Here is an 18,542-nt window from a genome sequence, read left to right on the forward strand (position 1 = left end):
GACTGCAATAACCCAACTGGTCTCCCTTAACTCTACATTTCTAGCCTTTTCTCTTCGATGCCACAAGTCCTACATTATATTTAGCCTAGACTACTTCCTGTTCCCTGGCACTTTATGCATTTTCCAAATTTTTTGTTGTCTGGAAAGGTGATTATCTAAAAATCTAGACTTTAAGAACTTGTGCTTTGGCTTTACTGTACAATCACTGCATTTATCTTCGGCCAATTTTTCCATGTGACTGGTGCCTGATCTTTAAGCCAGTCTCTTTCAAAGGAAAGAACTCACATATTAATTCAAGTTGAAATAATATTTATATAATTGTCCTTATCTTTCTCTCTCATGTCAGAAGGACCACTTATTTTATTGGAATCTACCTCTTCTTACCTAATGAGAACACCCCTTCATTCCAACAAATAAAGGCTAACAGTTTGGGAATATATGTATTGATGCCGAGAGGGAGAGGAGCAGGAGGAAGCAAGAAGACATGCATGTGGGATGGAAGGAGAGAGGGAAAACACTGTCTTTCACCACCATCCACAGTTATTACTTAGATGGGTAAAGAAGAAAAGACACCGAGGACCAAAAATTATAATGACAGCAGGTGGAGTGGAATGAGTCGGGGAAGGATTAGGAAGAATATTAGGAGATAAAATGGATCGGGCTTGGTTCCAGACTAGGAACAGTCTAGGGTGACTCCAGGTTTCTGACTTGGATGACTAAGTCAATGGTGATCCCAATGATTCATACTGGAAGCTTTCTCTGGTGGTGGTCATGGAGGAAAGGGAGGTTAGGCAAAGAGTAGGGTATTGGTTTTATGCATGTTGGGTTTTAGGCATATTTGATTGTATGTGTGTGTAATCCTCCCCAACCCCATAGAGAAAACTCTGTCTTTGGTCATTTAGCACTTCTTCCTCCTCCTGTTCTTCTAAAGGGACTTGGAGCTTTTGATTAAGTTCCCTGGGAGTTAATTGTGCAGAGTGCGGTACTAAGCACATGCAGTGTAAAAACAAGGCATTAGCAGGTATAATTCACATTTGGAAAGAGGAGAGAGGGGTACTTTCAGGTAGAGAAAGAAAGAAAAAAAGAGTATGGGAGCAAAGGATCCATCCCCCTATATGGTACCGGTTTGGTGACTTTTAGGAGTTGAGAGTCAGAAGTGTGAGCTTTGGGAAAGCTACAGGGTCCAGGAGATACTGTGAGTTCAAGAGGAATGAAGAGACTTTTAAGAAGTGTTGCTGTAACAAACTGGACCTTTGTCGACATCCTTGGAAAAACTCCAATAAGGATTTACATGTTGTACTGTTGCTGGGACTCTACATGGAGACTGGGTCGTGAGCTGACCCCTGGGTTTTATCTTGGTTGCAAATGTAATTCTTTCAGGCATGTGAACACTGTATTTAATAAATAAATATTAACTCTGGAAATTTAGGAGTTCAAAAACTCAATTTTAGAAAAGTTGTCCTCCATCCCAATATTATTCTGGCTCCCCTTCTACTTCTAAACTTTTCCTTTATTGTATCTACTCTTCCTTCTCTTATTTCTCAATTCTAGACATTCAACTTTACCTTTTAAACACCATCTTTTCTCATGGCTTCAGATGTAACCTCTATCTGATCATTTCAAAATCCCTCTCTACCTCTTACTACATTTCCACTCAGATGCTCTGTTTGTCCTCTAACGCAGCATCTCCAAAGCAAACTCATCAGCTTCCCGCCTACTCTTCCTAATCCTCATCTTTTTTCATTCTTCTAAGTCCAATGTAGAAAATATCTTAAACTTGTCTTTTTTTCTCTACCTCTAATTTCTTATTACCAATTTCACTTTTTCTTCCCTCAAAAATCTTTATTCCATCATATCTACTCTATCGTGACAGCCTAATTTGGGCTCCTATTTATTTCCTGGACTAATGAAATTACACCAGTCATTCACACAACTAAGAGCTGTATGCTAACCTTCTAACCCAAGCTTTTGCCTTCCATCTTACAATCTATCCCACAAATACCAAAAACTAGAATTACTCAGTGCTATTTTCAGAATGTCTTTCTCCACTAGAATACATTCTCACTGTCCACTGGTCAAGTTCAATCAGCTTCTCCTGGCACTCAACACCCTCTCTATCCACTATCCTCCTAAGACATACTCTTTGATCCTACAAGTCTATGCAGTTTCTCTTTCACATGGCATGTTTATTCCACTTTTCAAAACCTTATGTTCACGCCTTTCTCCCTTCTCCTTTTCCCATCCACTTCTTAAAAAAATCCTAAAACATTTAAGAATGTGTCTCAATTTCTCTTTGAAGCCTTGCATAACAAACATCAATCAATAATAGGTCTCAAAATGTGATTCATGGGCCCCTGAGACTTTTGGGGGAGTCTACAAGGGAAAACTATTTTCATAATGATACTAAAATATTATCTGCCTTTCTCATTGTGCTGACTTCTATTCTGATGGTGTAAAGTACTGATGGATAAGACCATTGGCATCTTAGCACAAATCATAGCAGTGGTACAAAATGGTACTAGTCACCATTGTAATCTATGCCACATATTTGCAGTTAAAAACAAACAAAAAAAGAGGGGTTGAGTGGAGAAGTTTCACTTAAGAATGTCCTGGATGAAGCAGTAAGAATGATTAATTATATTAAATCATGTCTTTTGAGTACATGTCTTTTTAATATTCTGTGATAAAATGGGAAGTATGCACAAAGCACAGTTGTCTGGAAGAAAAACTCTTGGATAGCCTCCGAAGAGTTAAAAACTTTTCTAATGAGGTCAGTAATGGGTTTTTAAAAAAATATTATCTAATAAATGTATCAGCATTTATCATAAGACCTACATAACTCAGTGAACCAATATTTTCCAAATGACCAAGGCATGATGACACAAAATTATGTATGAGTAAAAGATTCAAAGTACAAGACAGACTAATGGATTTGAATATAACAGTGTATCAAAAGTCCACTGATATGGTTTCAGATTCCACATTTAACTAATCTTTAAGAAATTACCTCTTGGTATATTTTGGTGTAGTATTAAAGCAGGATATCAACAATTATTTGAAAAGGCTACTAAAATACTCCTTTCCCTACTACACTGTTAACCCTGAGAGTTAGATTTTTTTATATGCTTCAACCAAAATAACATTTCACAACAGACTGAAAACAGAAACAAACTTGAGAATCCAGCTGAATTCTATCATGCTAGGCATTAAAAAAATTTGCAAAAAATGTACAGCACTGTTCCCACGAAAAATTTTTCATTTTGGCAATGTAATTTATTTTTCACAAAAATTACATTAACATGAAATATTATTGTTAATATTAAATGACCTAATAAATATTTTTAAATGTTTCAGTTTTAATTTCCAATCTGGTAAATATCCATAGATATCAGCCTATAGGAAGTAAGAGTTCATTGAGGTCCTCAATAATTTATGAGATCAACAAGCCTAAGAATGGTTGTTTTAAACCATTAATAACAGCACTTTTCTTCTTGCCCTTTTTCACACAATGTCTTATTTTACTAGCTCATTATTTTGTATTATTAAGTCTTATTTTCTCAAACATAGACATGACACCAGACACTCTAGTGAAGCTCCCTGAGGCAGGGACTGGAACATTTAGGTACTGGGAAGGTATTCAATAAATACTGAAGGAACATATTAAGGAGCATAGGTACAAGTTTTTATAAGGTATTTAACCTTAACAGTAATTCAAAAGTATGTCCTCATAACAGTTAAGGGCATTTAGGCAAAAAAGAAGTTACCACCATTAAATTACTTTGTACAAAAAGAAACCTGAGGCACGGGTATAACTCAGCAGCTGAAAATTAACTGAAGCCCAGGTGTCTAACCTTTGTACCCCACCACATGCATCCCATGTGTCTTCTTAAATTATACAAAGCTCTAAAATAGAGAGAACATAAAAATATCACAAACTAGAGAAAACAAACTATGGAAAACTCTAACAGTACTAAAGTAGCTGGGCTAAATTTTGTCATAATCTCCTTGCTGTTCCATTATACCATTTCTTGCTCATATTCCAACCCCAATTCTCAATTTCTTAATTTACAAAAGACTCGAGGCTTTTAAATAAAGGTATAGCATAGCTTTTTACTACAAAATTAAAGAATAAGTTAAACTCTCTAATATTATGATTTTTCAAAAAGAGCTTCAAACAGAAACAAATTAAAGTCCTTTAAGTGTCAAGGTTAATTTTCTCCTGCTTCAAAATCTCAAATCTGAATCATCTTCAAGAGACAGACATTGCTAAAGCTTAACTGATCACCTCTTGGGACTCATTCATTCAAAAGCAATTAAATTGCTACTATGTGCCAGACAATGTGTGGATGCTGAACCATGCAAAGTTCAACAAAGTTTGGCTCTTGACCTAATGAAACGCAGAGATAAATAAGAAACAGGAAAAAGAGAAAGAGAACTTTACAATAATTTAATTTATTAATCATAATGGTATAACTGTGTGTCACTATTATGGAAGCACGGGTGAGAGACACCCAGCCCAGCCTGGAAGAGAGGGGGTTTCGTGATGGAAATGACCCTTGGGCTGAGTCATGAAGGATGAGCAAGGAGCCAGGAGGCCTTTCTAGCACAGGGACAAGTTGGGGTGAGAGGAGATTTTTGAGGAGAAATATGGCAGAAAGAGAGAAGATAGCTTTACTTGGAGAGCTTTCTGCATCACATTACAGAGCCCATATTTTATACTGGAAGCAGCAGGTGCCACTGAGAGGATCTAACCAGGAGGCTACGTGTTCATTTTTGTGTTTTAGGGAGATCGCCGTGGAAGATAATAATACAGGAGAGGATGAAAGGGGAATAGGACTGGAGGCAGGCGGACTGCCTAGAGCAGGGATCAGCAAACTTCTTCCATAAAGAGCCAGAGAGTAACACAAAGTAAGGGGTTTTGGAAGCTCTACCGTCTCTGTGGCAACTAATCCACTCTGTTATTGTGTGAAAGCAGTCGTGGTAAACAAATATGCATGGCTGTGCCCCAATAAAGCTTTATTTGTAGAAACAGGCAGCAGGTTTGGCCTTCAAGCCTTGGTTTGCCGACCCCAGTCTAGAATAGTTCTTTTCTGTCCAAAAGAACTTTCTGCAATAATGAAATGGTCTATAGATGTTCTACCCAATTCGGTAGACACATGGGACTAGGAAGCACTGGATATGTTACAAGTTAGACTGAGGAATTAAATTTTTAATTTTATTTAATTTTAATTAAATTAAATGTAAATAGTCACATGTGGCTTGTGGCTACTCTACTGGACAGTACAAGGTTAGAGGCTGGTTCAGGAGCCCAGGCAAGAGATGATGAACTAGGGCACTGACAGCAGAGATGGCAAGGAAGTGGCCAAGGCAAGAAATGTTTAGGAGGTGATTCGTAGGACCTGGGATGGACCAAACACAGGTGAGGGAGAAACAAAGATGATTCCCACATGTTGAGCAGAGATAACCAAGAGAATGGCCAGGCCACATGCTGAACAGGAGCATATAAGAGAATACAGAGGGAAATATGTTGCTTTCTATTTTAGACATGTTGATTCTGATGTGCCACCTGGGAGGAGAAAACACTTGACTATAATACAAAGAAGTAGGTAATATTAAATATGCTCTTTTTATAGAGAAAGCAACTGTAGTACAGGAATGTTACATAAGCCAAGGTCAGAGCAAGTAAGCGGCAAGGTTAAATTGCAGCTTGAGCTTATATGATTCTAAAATTCATGCATAGTCCATTATACCACATTGAGCAAATGGGTAATAGCTGAAACCTTGAAAGCACAACTCACTCAGGGAGAAGCACAGAGAAGATCGGTGGGCCCAGAAGAGAGCCCTGGGGAACACCAGCATTTAAGGAACTGTCTCCGACAAAGAAGGCTGAGAGAGGATGGTCAGAGAACTACAAGAACCAGGTGAGTGCAGGGTCACGAAGCAAGGGGAGTTATGGCATTACAAGAAGGAGGTGGCCAATAGCATCAAGTCCACAGAGAGATACAGTAAGATAGGCACCGAAGAGAGTTCACTGGATTTTGCATCTGGAAGTCAATGGTACCTCTAATGAAATCGTTCCAGCAAAATGACAGAAGAGGAAACCTAATTTTGATGAGTTAAAGAACAAAAAAGATACTACAAAGTAGATAAAGCAAACATAAACTATGCACTTCCAGTGCTGAGTAAATTTTAGCATATTGAATATACACTACATTTAGCACTTACTGCATATGTACTGAATGACAAGCACTACACCAGGTGCTTTACACACATATGTAAACATATAACAAAACATATAACCACATAGAATCTTCACAATAAACTGTGAGGCCTATAGGTATCATTATCCCTGTTTTATAGGTAAGAAAACTGAGGCTCAGGAAGATTAAATAATCCTCCACTCACACACAATGAATGGTAAGTGGGGAAGCTTGAATTTAAATCCAGGTCTTCTGCCTTCAAAGAACACGCTCTTTGCTCTCTATACTTCCACATCATCGGAGTCTTTAAAAATTGCAGAAGAACTCTTATTTTAAAAATTTTAGGGCTTCCCTGGTGGCGCAGTGGTTGAGAATCTGCCTGCCGATGCAGGGGACATGGTTTCGAGCCCTGGTCTGGGAGGATCCCACATGCCGTGGAGCAACTAAGCCCGTGCGCCACAACTACTGAGCCTGCGCATCTGGAGCCTGTGCTCCACAACAAGAGAGGCTGCGACAGTGAGAGGCCTGCGCACCGCGATGAAGAGTGGCCCCCGCTTGCCGCAACTAGAGAAAGCCCTCGCACAGAAACTAAGAACCAACACAGCCAAAAATAAATAAATAAATAAATAATTAATTAAAAAAAATTTTTAAATGGCCAAGCCTAAGGAACTTAGTATCTTCTTGAAGAAATAAAATTATAACATATGAAACACTGGCAAACAATATAAAACAGTACATAAGTACCTGGGAAAGCAGCAGATCTGCAATCTAATCTCTCCTGTTTGGAGGTGGAAGGACCATCCCTTCCACCTTTGGCAAGAAAAAAGGGTGATGAGGCTAATTGCTTGGTAAGCATACTAATGGTATTTGTAGTAGGAGAGTCTTCATCCATGGAATGCTTTTAGGATATACCTAGTCTAGTATTGCTTATGATAAATGAACCTAGAATGTATGGATTTATGGGGTCTGACCCCTGCCCCAGGAAAGTTATATGAGATATGTAACTATCTGAGTATTAAATGGAGATGGCTTCATAACCAAGAGAGTTCCTTCCATGTCAGCAATACGAACTATACATATCACTTAGAGACCTCATAGGCAACCTCATTCCAGAATATGCCCAGTGCAAAAAAGACCTAGGGAGCCATGCTGATGGTCCTGAACATCTCCTTGCTTTGCCAGTATCTCGTGATTACTTGTATTCTTGAGATTATTAGTAAGGATTGATACAGGGTAAGCTCCCTAACTCACATGAGTCTGATTTGACTCCCAATTCTCTGGGTTATCTCTGTACTAAGTTACAAAAGGCTACATGTAATTGTGGGAGCCTTCCTTGGGTTTGGGATTTTGACCTAAGACTTGAAAGATAGGTAAATTTTTCGAAGATGGAGGGAAAATAGAGGATGGGAATAAAGGAAGAAAAGTGAGAAAAATCCACAGGTGCGTGAGACAGTAAGGGTGCAAAACTAACTCTAATGAGTGGTAAGAAATAAGGCTGGAGACATGGCGCACATCACAGAGAGCTTCGAAAGTTCAGAGAAGAATCTAAAGAGGATGCAGTGTTTAGTAAGAAAGTAAGGTACTGAAAGTGGAACACAAGAAAGATGACTTTGGTAGCACTGTGAGGAAAGGACTGAAGAGTGGGTGAATGAGAAATTAGAATTAGGAAGTCAGTTGGAAAGCTATCGCAGTAATCAACCATGGAGATCCCGAAGGCCCTAAACTGGGACCATGGATGTGGAATGAAAGGAGCAGCTAAACATTTCACAGAAAAAATGTCAGCAGACCCCTGTTAAATGACAAGATAAGGGTAATAAAAGATAATAATAAACCCATTGTCAAAAATGAGCAACTACCTCCCTCCAGGAGGTGGAGCTTAATTTCTCTCCCGCCACCCCCTTTGAGAGTGGGCTATACTTCAGTCCTTGCTTTCAAAGAAGAGAGTAAAGAAAAGGAAAAACTTCACAGTGGAGAAACCTGGCAAACACCACCTCAACCACATGATGAAAGTTCACATCCCCAGTGATGTCACATGGATATCATGTAGCCCCTGATATGTGATGAGAAGGGCACTTCACCTCTATAGGATTCCTTCCAAAAACCTATAACCTCCGTCCAGTCATGAGAAAAACAGGCAAATCCAGACTGGAAGACATTCTACTGAATAACTGGACAGTATCCCTTAACACTGTCAGGGTCATGAAAAACAAGGAAAGACTAAGAATCTGTTACAGACGAGGGGAGACTGGGGAGGCGTGACAACTAAATGCAATATGGCAGCCTAGACTGAATCGAAGAACAAAAAGAAGATATTAATGGAAAAACTCCTGAAATCCAACAAAGTCTGAAGTTCACTTAATAGTAAAGTATCGATGCTGGTTTCTTAGTTTTGACAAATGTTCCATGATAATGTAAGATATTAATAGGGGAAACTAGGTGAAGGGTATATGGGAGTTTCTGTGCTATCTTTGTAACTTTTCTGTAAATCTAAAATGAAAAGATTATTTTAAAAGAGGGACTAAGATAATGTTGGTGTCAGAATTTGGGAACAGGAGGAAGTTGGTGTCAGGAATATTAACTGGACCCAAGATAAATCCAGGAAAACAAAGTATCATCATACCACAAAGAGAGCTGGGTTCAAGAGCCAGGACCACCACCTTCTAGCTTGGGAATCTTGGATAAGTGTCCCTAACCTTTCCAAGGCTCAGTTTCCTCATTTGTACAATGGTGATCATTTATATCACATACTCTCATTTTTAAATTTAGGATCTTGGGGAAAAATTTCCCCAAACCAAACAGCCCAAGTTTAAAATAATTAATGATATCAGTAACCTACCGCTGATTCACAAAAGGGCTGGAAAGTTCTGCAAGCAGGCGAAAATTCCCAATGTATCCCAGCACTCCATCCCTCTGGGTGATAAAACATAAAACATAATGTCAGGGAAAACATTCTTATCAAAATTTCCAAACATCAAAGAAACATTCAATAGCTTCTCAGCATAAAATAATGATCAATATAAACACAAACCAAGTCTGCTAAACGGATTTTCTTCTCCGTGAAAACTTAGAAATGTCATTAGAATTCTACAGCATTTTTTAAAGACAACATATTGTACACTTATGTTCACTTCTGTATACCATATTCACTTAGAAAAACAGATTTCAAGCAGTTATCTCATGCTAAACTAATGAATTCTGCACATAGCCATTAGTAACAGCATTCTCAAATTACCGTAGAAATAATGATCAAAGTAGTGTGAATTTAGGAAGTTTGAGAAATTTTATAGCAATTAAATATCAAATAGGAATGTAGTTTATATCCATTAGGAGCACCTTAAAAATCTCAAGAGTGTACTTCATTTCCTAAGTAACAATATATAAGCCTGTGAGCAGATACACATTTGTCAAACATAACAACACATGTTAAGCCATATCTGTCATATTTGACCTGAAAAATAAATTTGTCAATCAGAAGATCCTATAGCTAAAACACACACTTTGGGGACCTTTCTGAATTTAGAAACATAATGCCTAGTACTTTCCACTAATTTAATAACCGGAAAAGTATAGTAGAGTTAATAAGCATTAGAAAGAAAACTGAAAGTATGCATTCCAAAAATTTTATGTAATTTTAAGTGTTACTAGGTAAATGGAGTCATTCTAGCACTTCCAATTAAATCAATTATGATTACACACCAAAAGAAATAGTCCCACCTGCCCTCAAAACATTAGATATACCGGAACTTCAGAAATACTTTTCCTACTGTTTATACCACACTGCCTTCCAAATGGGAAAAATATAAAGCAATAATGAAAAAAATAATAATGAATGGACTTTTTATTTGAAGATTCTCAGTTCTTCTCTATGTAAATTATTTTAGGGATTAAAAACTGAGAGCTGGACTGCAAGAGTTAGCTTTCCAAAATGACTCTAAAACTTTTTATAATCTCAAACTCACTGTCCTTAGTGAAACTGAAATGGGTGATGAGGAAGAAGAGGAGGACAGCAGAGAGACAAAGACAGTGGCCAACACGAGCACTGTGCACAGAGGTGGCGGGAGGGGAGGACGCTCAACATTTTAGAGTCAACCAGACACAGACACAGCAGTCCAAAACCACACGACAATACACGGGAAATAACTACGCGCATGTGTTATTACTTTACCACGGAAATACGTGTAAATTTGAAATTATATATTATTCTGTACTATTTACTTTTCTGTTACAATAAATGCGTTTATTTAAACAACAGGACCAGTTAATGGTGGCAATTAGTAGTTAACAGTGGGACTAAACAAATAAAATTGTGGAAAAATATAATATTTTTATAATGTTTCTTTCTGGCCTTTTATTTTTCTTTGTTAGACATTTAAACGTAGTAGGTTATATTATTTTTTTTTTATTATGTCTTTAAGAAGCATAAATGTAAGACTTTTAAAAAGGAGAATGTAAATACAATAGGACTAAACAGTTATTACCTATATTTAATAAAAAAATAATAATGATATCTTTCTATCCATGACACAGTAGGATATTTTTACTCCTTATTTCCTTTTCCAATAATACTTTTCTGAAATGCCTGAGGCCTTTAGGATATCCTTATTTTTTTGCAGAAGTAAAATAACTACAGTTAAATGTAAAATTCACTTTGACTTGTAACTCTGCTCTTAGAGGCCCACATTACTATTATCAGTCCAGTATGATGATCTCAAGCTAAATATTTTCTCAACAAAGGTGTTTAAGCATAAAATACATAAAATTTTACTTACTAGCAATAGCAGGCTTTTAGAGTTATAAGAATTACGTTTCCAGCTCTCTAAGGATATCTATCCACTTTGTATCTACAGGCTTGTTCTGGTAGATCAGCTGTTTGTAAGGTCATTTGTATGTATAAATTCATCATATATGCCATCTATTTCTAAAATATCTATCATTTTAAGACACTCTAGAGTACCCTAGATGGATTCCAATAAGTTACAATTTTAGTTTAAAAAAAAAGTACTATTTAATGTAGCTACTCGTTTCTGGTAACATTTTTGAGTTTGTTTTTTTTTATTTTTTTTATTTTATTTTTTTGGCTGTATTGGGTCTTCATTGCTGCACGCGGGCTTTCTCTAGCTGCGGTGAGCTGGGGCTACGCTTCGTTGCGGCGCGTGGGCTTCTCGTTGCAGTGGCTTCTCTTGTCGTGGAGCACGGGCTCTAGGCATGCAGGCTTCAGTAGAACTCAAAAATGGGGGCTTCCTTGGTGGCACAGCGGTTAAGAATCCTCCTGCCAATGCAGGAGACACGAGTTTGAGCCCTGGTCCGGGAAGATCTCACATGTTGTGGAGCAACTAAGTCCGTGCACCACAACTACTGAGCCTGTGCTCTAGAGCCCGTGAGCCACAACTATTGAAGCCCGCGCGCCTAGAGCCCGTGCTCAGCAACAAAAGAAGCCACCACAATGAGAAGACCAAGCGCAGCAACGAAGACCCAATGCAGCCAAAAGTAAATAAATAAATAGATTTTTAAAAAATTTAAAAAGAGGGCTTCCCTGGTGGCGCAGTGGTTGAGAATCTTCCTGCCAATGCAGGGGACACGGGTTCGAGCCCTGGTCTGGGAAGATCCCACATGCCGCGGAGCAACTGGGCCCGTGAGTCACAACTACTGAGCCTGCGCGTCTGGAGCCTGTACTCCGCAACAAGAGAGGCCACGACAGTGAGAGGCCCGCGCACCGCGATGAAGAGTGGCCCCCGCTCGCCACAACCGGGGAAGGCCCTCGCACAGAAACGAGGACCCAACACAGCCAAAAATAAATAAATAAATAAATAAATAAATTTAAGAACAGTTTAAAAAAAATTATAAAAGACAAAATGCATACTAATGGCAAACAGGAAAAATACTAAAACAGAAAAGGCACTCTAAAAAAAATTAAGTTAAAAAGTGAAATTGAACCAGGTAATTTTTCTTACTATAGCTATAAAGAAGATTAAATAAGTTTGAACAAGTCCTAAAAGGACCTATTCCTTCTTTCCTAGATAGAAGCCTCCACCTCTAGTCACTGATGCCTGATCCTTGGATGACTACATAGGACTAAGGGCCACGCCTGAAATGATGATGATGAACGGATGATAAGAAAGACAGATCACCATCACAATTAGTAAGGACTAAATGTAGGTTCACTACTGCTATTTTATTATAAAAGATGAATCATATTAATAATCACTCCTCCAAAAGTAGTTAATGTTACTTTCTAATTGCTGCAGAAAAAAATCCAGGTTGAAAAGGAAAATAAATACTTCTAAAAGAAGACTCACCTGTTTTATTTACCCAATAAGTTATATCAAACTTTGACCTCACTTTGCACAACTATACTGCACCCAACCCAAACTTAATTCTTCACCACAAATTTATGCTCATGACCATCACAGCATGGTAGAGTTAAAATGGCCTCTGAAGATTGCCTATTTCAATTACCCACAGAGTTTTTAAATCCCTTCTATAAAAGCTCTTCCAGGTTGCCCCCCAGCGTGCACAGCTCCATGGTGAGGAGAGTAGCATCTCCTAAAGCAGCTTTCCAAAAGTTCCAGAGCTATACTGTACCCTCTTTGACGTCCACCTGCCAGTCCTACTCTTGATCCTGGCTATCCAAAATCTTTTGTTCATATGATAACCCTTCAAATATTTAATGACTGTCCAAGTACATGTCTATCTTCTTTCCAGATACCATTTCCAATTTGCTCAGAAAATTCTGGCCCACCCTCCTCAAAGTTTCTGAGCCCTATGAATTGCCAGTATTCATAAAACAAAAACAAACAGATCCAACAACAAAAACCAACCAATCTCTTGATGAAAAGAACCATTTACACATAATAATCCCTACACGTTAACCACTTAAATCACATACGCACATACATCTTTTTGAGGGGACAGGGTAACTTTTCTAAAGAGAATTTTAGTAGAACATGTCACTACCCTTAAAAATGTACATACCATTTGCCCAGAAATCCCACAAAATTAGTCTTTGAAAATAATTATGTATAGGCACAAATATGAAAACATAAGAATGTTTCCTCAAGTTATATACAATAGTGAAACTTAGAACAAACACATAACAATAGGGAATTGATTAAATACGATTATATATCCATATGCCATCAACAGAGATAACGATACAACCAAATGGCCTGAAAATAAAAGCATTTTCAGAACTTGCTGAAGACTTAGAGAGTGAACCTCCTTTACGCTCTTTCTTAGACAATTATTTGAGGATATGTTGCAGCACGAATCAATAAACCAAGACAGATATGGGATGCAGGAAACAGTGACCCCAAAATAGGGGAGTAAAGGCAGGAAGCCTGGGACATCAAGTAGCAGACCTAGAGAGCAGGAGAATGGAGAGCTCCAGGGGCAGGTATCTGGGGAAAGACGACTGCAGAGATGGGATGCTATCCTCCAAGATATGGAACAACTCAAATATAAGACAAAGGCATATGTTACAAGAAAAAAGGGAAGGCAATTAGAAACTTGAAGCAAAAATTAGACAGGAAATGTAATCCTGGTTGTGCAGTGAACTATTTTAATACAGTCATAATAAACACTTTATTTTCTCTGTGTAGGATCAACTGGATATAAAGGAAAACAATGATTATAGAATAAAAGGCAAATATTTTCAAATCTTGGTGATACAAGAGTACAAGTACAAATGACAGAAACTGGGAAGCACAGTGGGAGTGACAGAAGTGGATGGAGGGCTTCCCTGGTGGCGCAGTGGTTGAGAATCTGCCTGCTAATTCAGGGGACACGGGTTCGAGCCCTGGTCTGGGAAGATCCCACATGTCGCGGAGCAACTAGGCCCGTGAGCCACAATTACTGAGCCTGCGCGTCTGGAGCCTGTGCTCCGCAACAAGAGAGGCCGCGATAGTGAGAGGCCCGCACACCGTGATGAAGAGTGGCCCCCGCTTGCCACAACTAGAGAAAGCCCTTGCACAGAAACGAAGACCCAACACAACCATAAATGAATAAATAAATAAATAAAAAATAAAAATGTCAACCTTTTAAAAAAAAAAGTGGATGGAAGGACAGAAGCACAAACATCTTCACCTTAAAGGATCAAGAGGCGCCACAAAACAGAAATAAAAGTGTTTATAGTTTCCAAAGGAACGGAGAGAGAAACTCAAATTACTTTAACTACATGGGAAAAAAGAAGGGAAGGGAAATAGAGGGGTGAGTGTTAAATTCTTACCCATCATGGCAAGAAGATAATGGACGGTGTCTAACATTGACAAATCAAGAGGTGGCTGACAGTCACCTAAGTGACCACCATCAATTCCTTCCCTTCCTCATATCAAGAGGTGGAGTCTTACTTTCCTCCCCTTGAATCTGGTCTGCCTCAGTGACTCACTTGAACAGCAGAATGCAGTGGAAGTGAAGTTCTGGGTCTTCTGAAGCTAGGTCATAAGAAGCCATGCAACTTCCTCCTGGGTCCGTTGGATCACTCACTCTTGAGATGCTCTCTCTCTGAACACCATAGCCAGGCTGTGACAAGCTCAAGCCACATGGAGGGGCCACATACAGGAGCTCTAGGCAACGAGCCTGCTGATGTCCGAGCAGGGAGCCAGCATCAACTACCAGCTACTTAAATGAGCCCCTTCAACCCAGTTGACCATTTAGATGATCCAGTCCCAACAGCTACCTAACAGCACCCACATGACACCTCATGCAAGGACCACCAAGCTTTCTTCCTTCTTCATTTCTTTTTTTTTTTTTTTTTCAATATAATTAGGATCTCACAAGTCAATCGGTTTCACTGGCCAAAGTCAGTGTTCTAACTGATGATCAAAATGTCACATTTTTAGCCAAAGTGAGAGCCATCATGTTGGTTCCTGTGTCTTTTCGACAAGACCCTATTAGTCTTTGATAGGTTCCTTGCTTTCTGACACAAGATTACCAGTTATTTTGTTGTATGCAATACTTCAATATGTAAAACAAATTTAAAATTTTTGGTTTCGATCCCATTTTTGTAATATATATTCATACCCAGAATGTTATTTTTTTTACTTATGTGTATACACAAATAGGATACACTCCTAAATGTAAATTGTAATTAAGTAAATATAAATAGTTATCTCTGGGTTGTGGGATTGGGACATTGTTTTTTCTTTTTTGCTTCTCAATATATTCTAATCTTCAAATAACAGTGAATGACCTAATTAGTTTTTTCAAATACCTTCTGCTTGTACATTACTTATCATAGCTTTTTAACTTACAATGTTGCTGTAAGGGGCCTTAACCACTGTTTTTCAAATGTATTCTTTTGTGGTTTTCTTTCTACCCTTCTGAAGTTCTCCTTTGCCTCTTTTACAGGACCAACCTCCTTCTGGTCCCTGACCCTGATCACCCTCCCCCCACAAGGCACACCTTATTTCTAATGGCACATGGGCCCTTTTCCCCTGGAATAACCATGTATCACCACAAACCTCACAACATCTACAAGCATATTCCTGCCCAAACTCTTTCTCCCATTTCCTTCAGGGTCTCACATTTCTCTAGTGCCCTCGGTCACTTTGCTCTCTTCTTTACTTTCCTTCTCTGAAATCCAAAATTAGTCACCATGACCTATTGACTACAAAATGGCTTTTAGTTTAGTTTCTTCCTCACTAATAAAACCACCAAAGCTAAGTTCTTCATAATCTATCATCTACATTATTCCAATAACCTCCTCAAAGAGATCCTCTCCCACACAGCTTTCTTTTTCCTATGTTATCACCACCAGATTTATTTTTCTAATATGCCAACTGCATCAAGTTATCTTTTGGCTAAAGGTTCTACAACAATTCTGTGAAAAGTACAACGCAAGGCTGATGAGTTAGAATGTTCACTCCATCAGGCAGCCCCATCTGACTCATCCAAACGTACAACCACCGCTGAGCCCACGTGAATCCCGTAGGTTGACAACTCAAGTCCTTCCTACCACCCATGAAGATCTGACCTCTTCTCCTCATGTTTTCCAACCTAGAAAGCCTTCCCTACTTTTTTCGGCTGATCTAAACATGCTTTTATCTTTTTTTTTTTTGGAAGACTGACTAAGTCTCATTTACCTCAAAAGCTCTCTCGGAAAATTTTAAAGAAACATAAATATATATGTATATATGTATATATATATATATATATATATATATATATATATATATATATATATACACACATATATATATAGGAAAATTCCTGCACAATTTATATAAACCGCAAGAATATACATAAGTATCGTCAGTAGTTATCTCTGGAGACTCAGACCTAGAAAACGTTATACTTACTAAGCCCTGTATGTCTACAAACTCAGAATTTTTTTATAAACATCCATATTCAGACAAAAAAAATAATGGAAATTAACACATTCATCTTTCCATTTCCTAAATTGCTATAGCATTACAGAGTTGTCACTGGGTGATGTGTTACTTGAATTTTTAAAGATAGTTTCCCATAGTTAAATCTCGGAACCTGCGGGACTGAATTAGGGAGCTATCATATTCTTATTCCTTACCTCTCCCCACCACCACCTCCTCAGTTCAAAACCACTGCGAGCCAGTGAACTATGCGTCAGTAGCCTGGCTTCCATAGTCTCTGATCCCACACATCAATGACTCTCGACCTGTTTAATCCAGTTCGCCCATGAGAGTCAGCATCACGTGTGGCACAGGCTTCCACAGGCACAGGTGGCCATTAGATAAGATTCAGGTTATGTATAATTCCTTGTTACCTTATCCTCACCCCACCAACAAAACCTACTAAAATCCAAGTGAGATAGACACTAGTAAGAGGACAGGTTTAATTCAGCTCTAATAAATTATAAATTTTGATACTTTACTGTTAGTAAATTATGGCAAAACTCACAACTGACTCTGGTCAATGTGGTGTTTCCACTTCTGCCATCTATCTTTAAGGAGCTTTGCCTATAGTAAAATTCATACTGGCCATGGCCTCTGCATGACTCTATGAGGGAAAACAAAATAAGATTTGTCTGATCCCTTCCAGAGCTTAAAAGAAAATTTTCCTTTCAGCCAGTGATTATGAAAATCTGGATTTTCTTATCACGGGACAGTTAATTTTCTAACAGCCAAGAGTGGCTAGGGTCAGGAATTTAGAAGGTGAGGGAGAAAGATAAATAAAATTATTATGCACCTACTACTGCTAGCATGATACTAAATACCGTGCCACTATCAATGGCTTGGAGTGGGATGGGCACACTTTCCCACCACTAGGGCTATGTAATTGGTGTGAGGTAAGTTATGGGCACTGGGGTTTATATAAAAATGTGACTATGTTCTACTGTAGCAATTATGAGGTACTTTTTCTAGGCTATTTAGACTGACCCATAATCTTAGGACATTTCCATGGGAAACCCTTTCAGAGCACCATTAATCTAGAAATGAGATTTAGGAACAAAATCCACCCTATATTTAATTACTCTTTGCCTAACTTTAATCATTCAAGGTTTTTGATGATTTACTTATAAGACAGAGTTGAAGGTTTGAGCTAACACACAGGACCGGACTGGATTGCCCAATCTGGCTCATGTGAAACAGTGATCTTACCTAGAATTAAGCTTTACTAACTACTACAAGGATAGAGGCCATCAGATAATTCAGAGGAAGTAGAGAGAGGTCTGGGACGTGAAGGGCAGTTGGCAAGCCAGGTCCTTCCTGTGTTGAACAAGCAGCACTGGCCCAGAAGATGTGAAGGCTCTACTAGGTGAGGTTCACCAAGTTCCTCACACGCAGTGAGAGTTTATCTTATAAAACATCTCCATTTTATACCTCCAAAAAACTGTACAGACTACATGACATTCTCCAAAGAGCCAGGCCTCACAGAGCCTGGGTTCTCTTTACTATAGGGAATCCTTAGCCAGGAACAGGCTAAGAGCATTCCAGAGTTAAGACCTCTTTCTCCTAACAAATGTCGGTACATACCCTATTTACCCAAAGGTCCTGTCGACAAGCAGATTAGACCTGGGTCACTTGCCTTCTTTTCTTCCCCTCCCTTTCTCCCAAGGAAGTGAATGGATCTGCAGACCAGCTGCTTTCACCCCTTCCTCCCTGGGTGACTTAAGAACTTGGTGACAAAACGTAGCTTATTCTTACTTGCCCATTGCCTAGCTCTCCAGTATTAGAACTAAATCCAATAATTTCATCAAAACAGTTGAATCACAGAATCTCAGACTTAGAATAGAACTTTAAAGACAATTTAGTATAAGCTCCGACCTAAAGCTTCTACTTATTATATCTATTTTTATATCTATCTGATTGAAGATATCTTATGGTTAAAGAACCACTTTAAAAGGCTATTGTTATAATCTTCTATTCA

The 18,542-nt window shown here is 38.6% G+C and overlaps 1 protein-coding gene across 15 annotated transcripts in view; it reads right to left on the reverse strand.

Moving 5' to 3' along the window:
- Positions 1-18,542, reverse strand: part of LOC309626008 (TLC domain-containing protein 4-like) — a 93,630-nt gene that overhangs the window by 11,784 nt on the left and 63,304 nt on the right. For all 15 annotated transcript variants that reach the window (XM_082386211.1, XM_082386220.1, XM_082386213.1 and 12 more), the window contains one exon: positions 9,037-9,110. In XM_082386211.1, the coding sequence (XP_082242337.1) occupies positions 9,037-9,110 (74 nt within the window). The remainder of the gene's footprint in view (positions 1-9,036; positions 9,111-18,542) is intronic.

This window comes from Balaenoptera borealis (genome assembly GCF_965194805.1).
Source record: "Balaenoptera borealis genome assembly, chromosome: 1".
Classification (NCBI taxonomy): domain Eukaryota; kingdom Metazoa; phylum Chordata; class Mammalia; order Artiodactyla; family Balaenopteridae; genus Balaenoptera; species Balaenoptera borealis.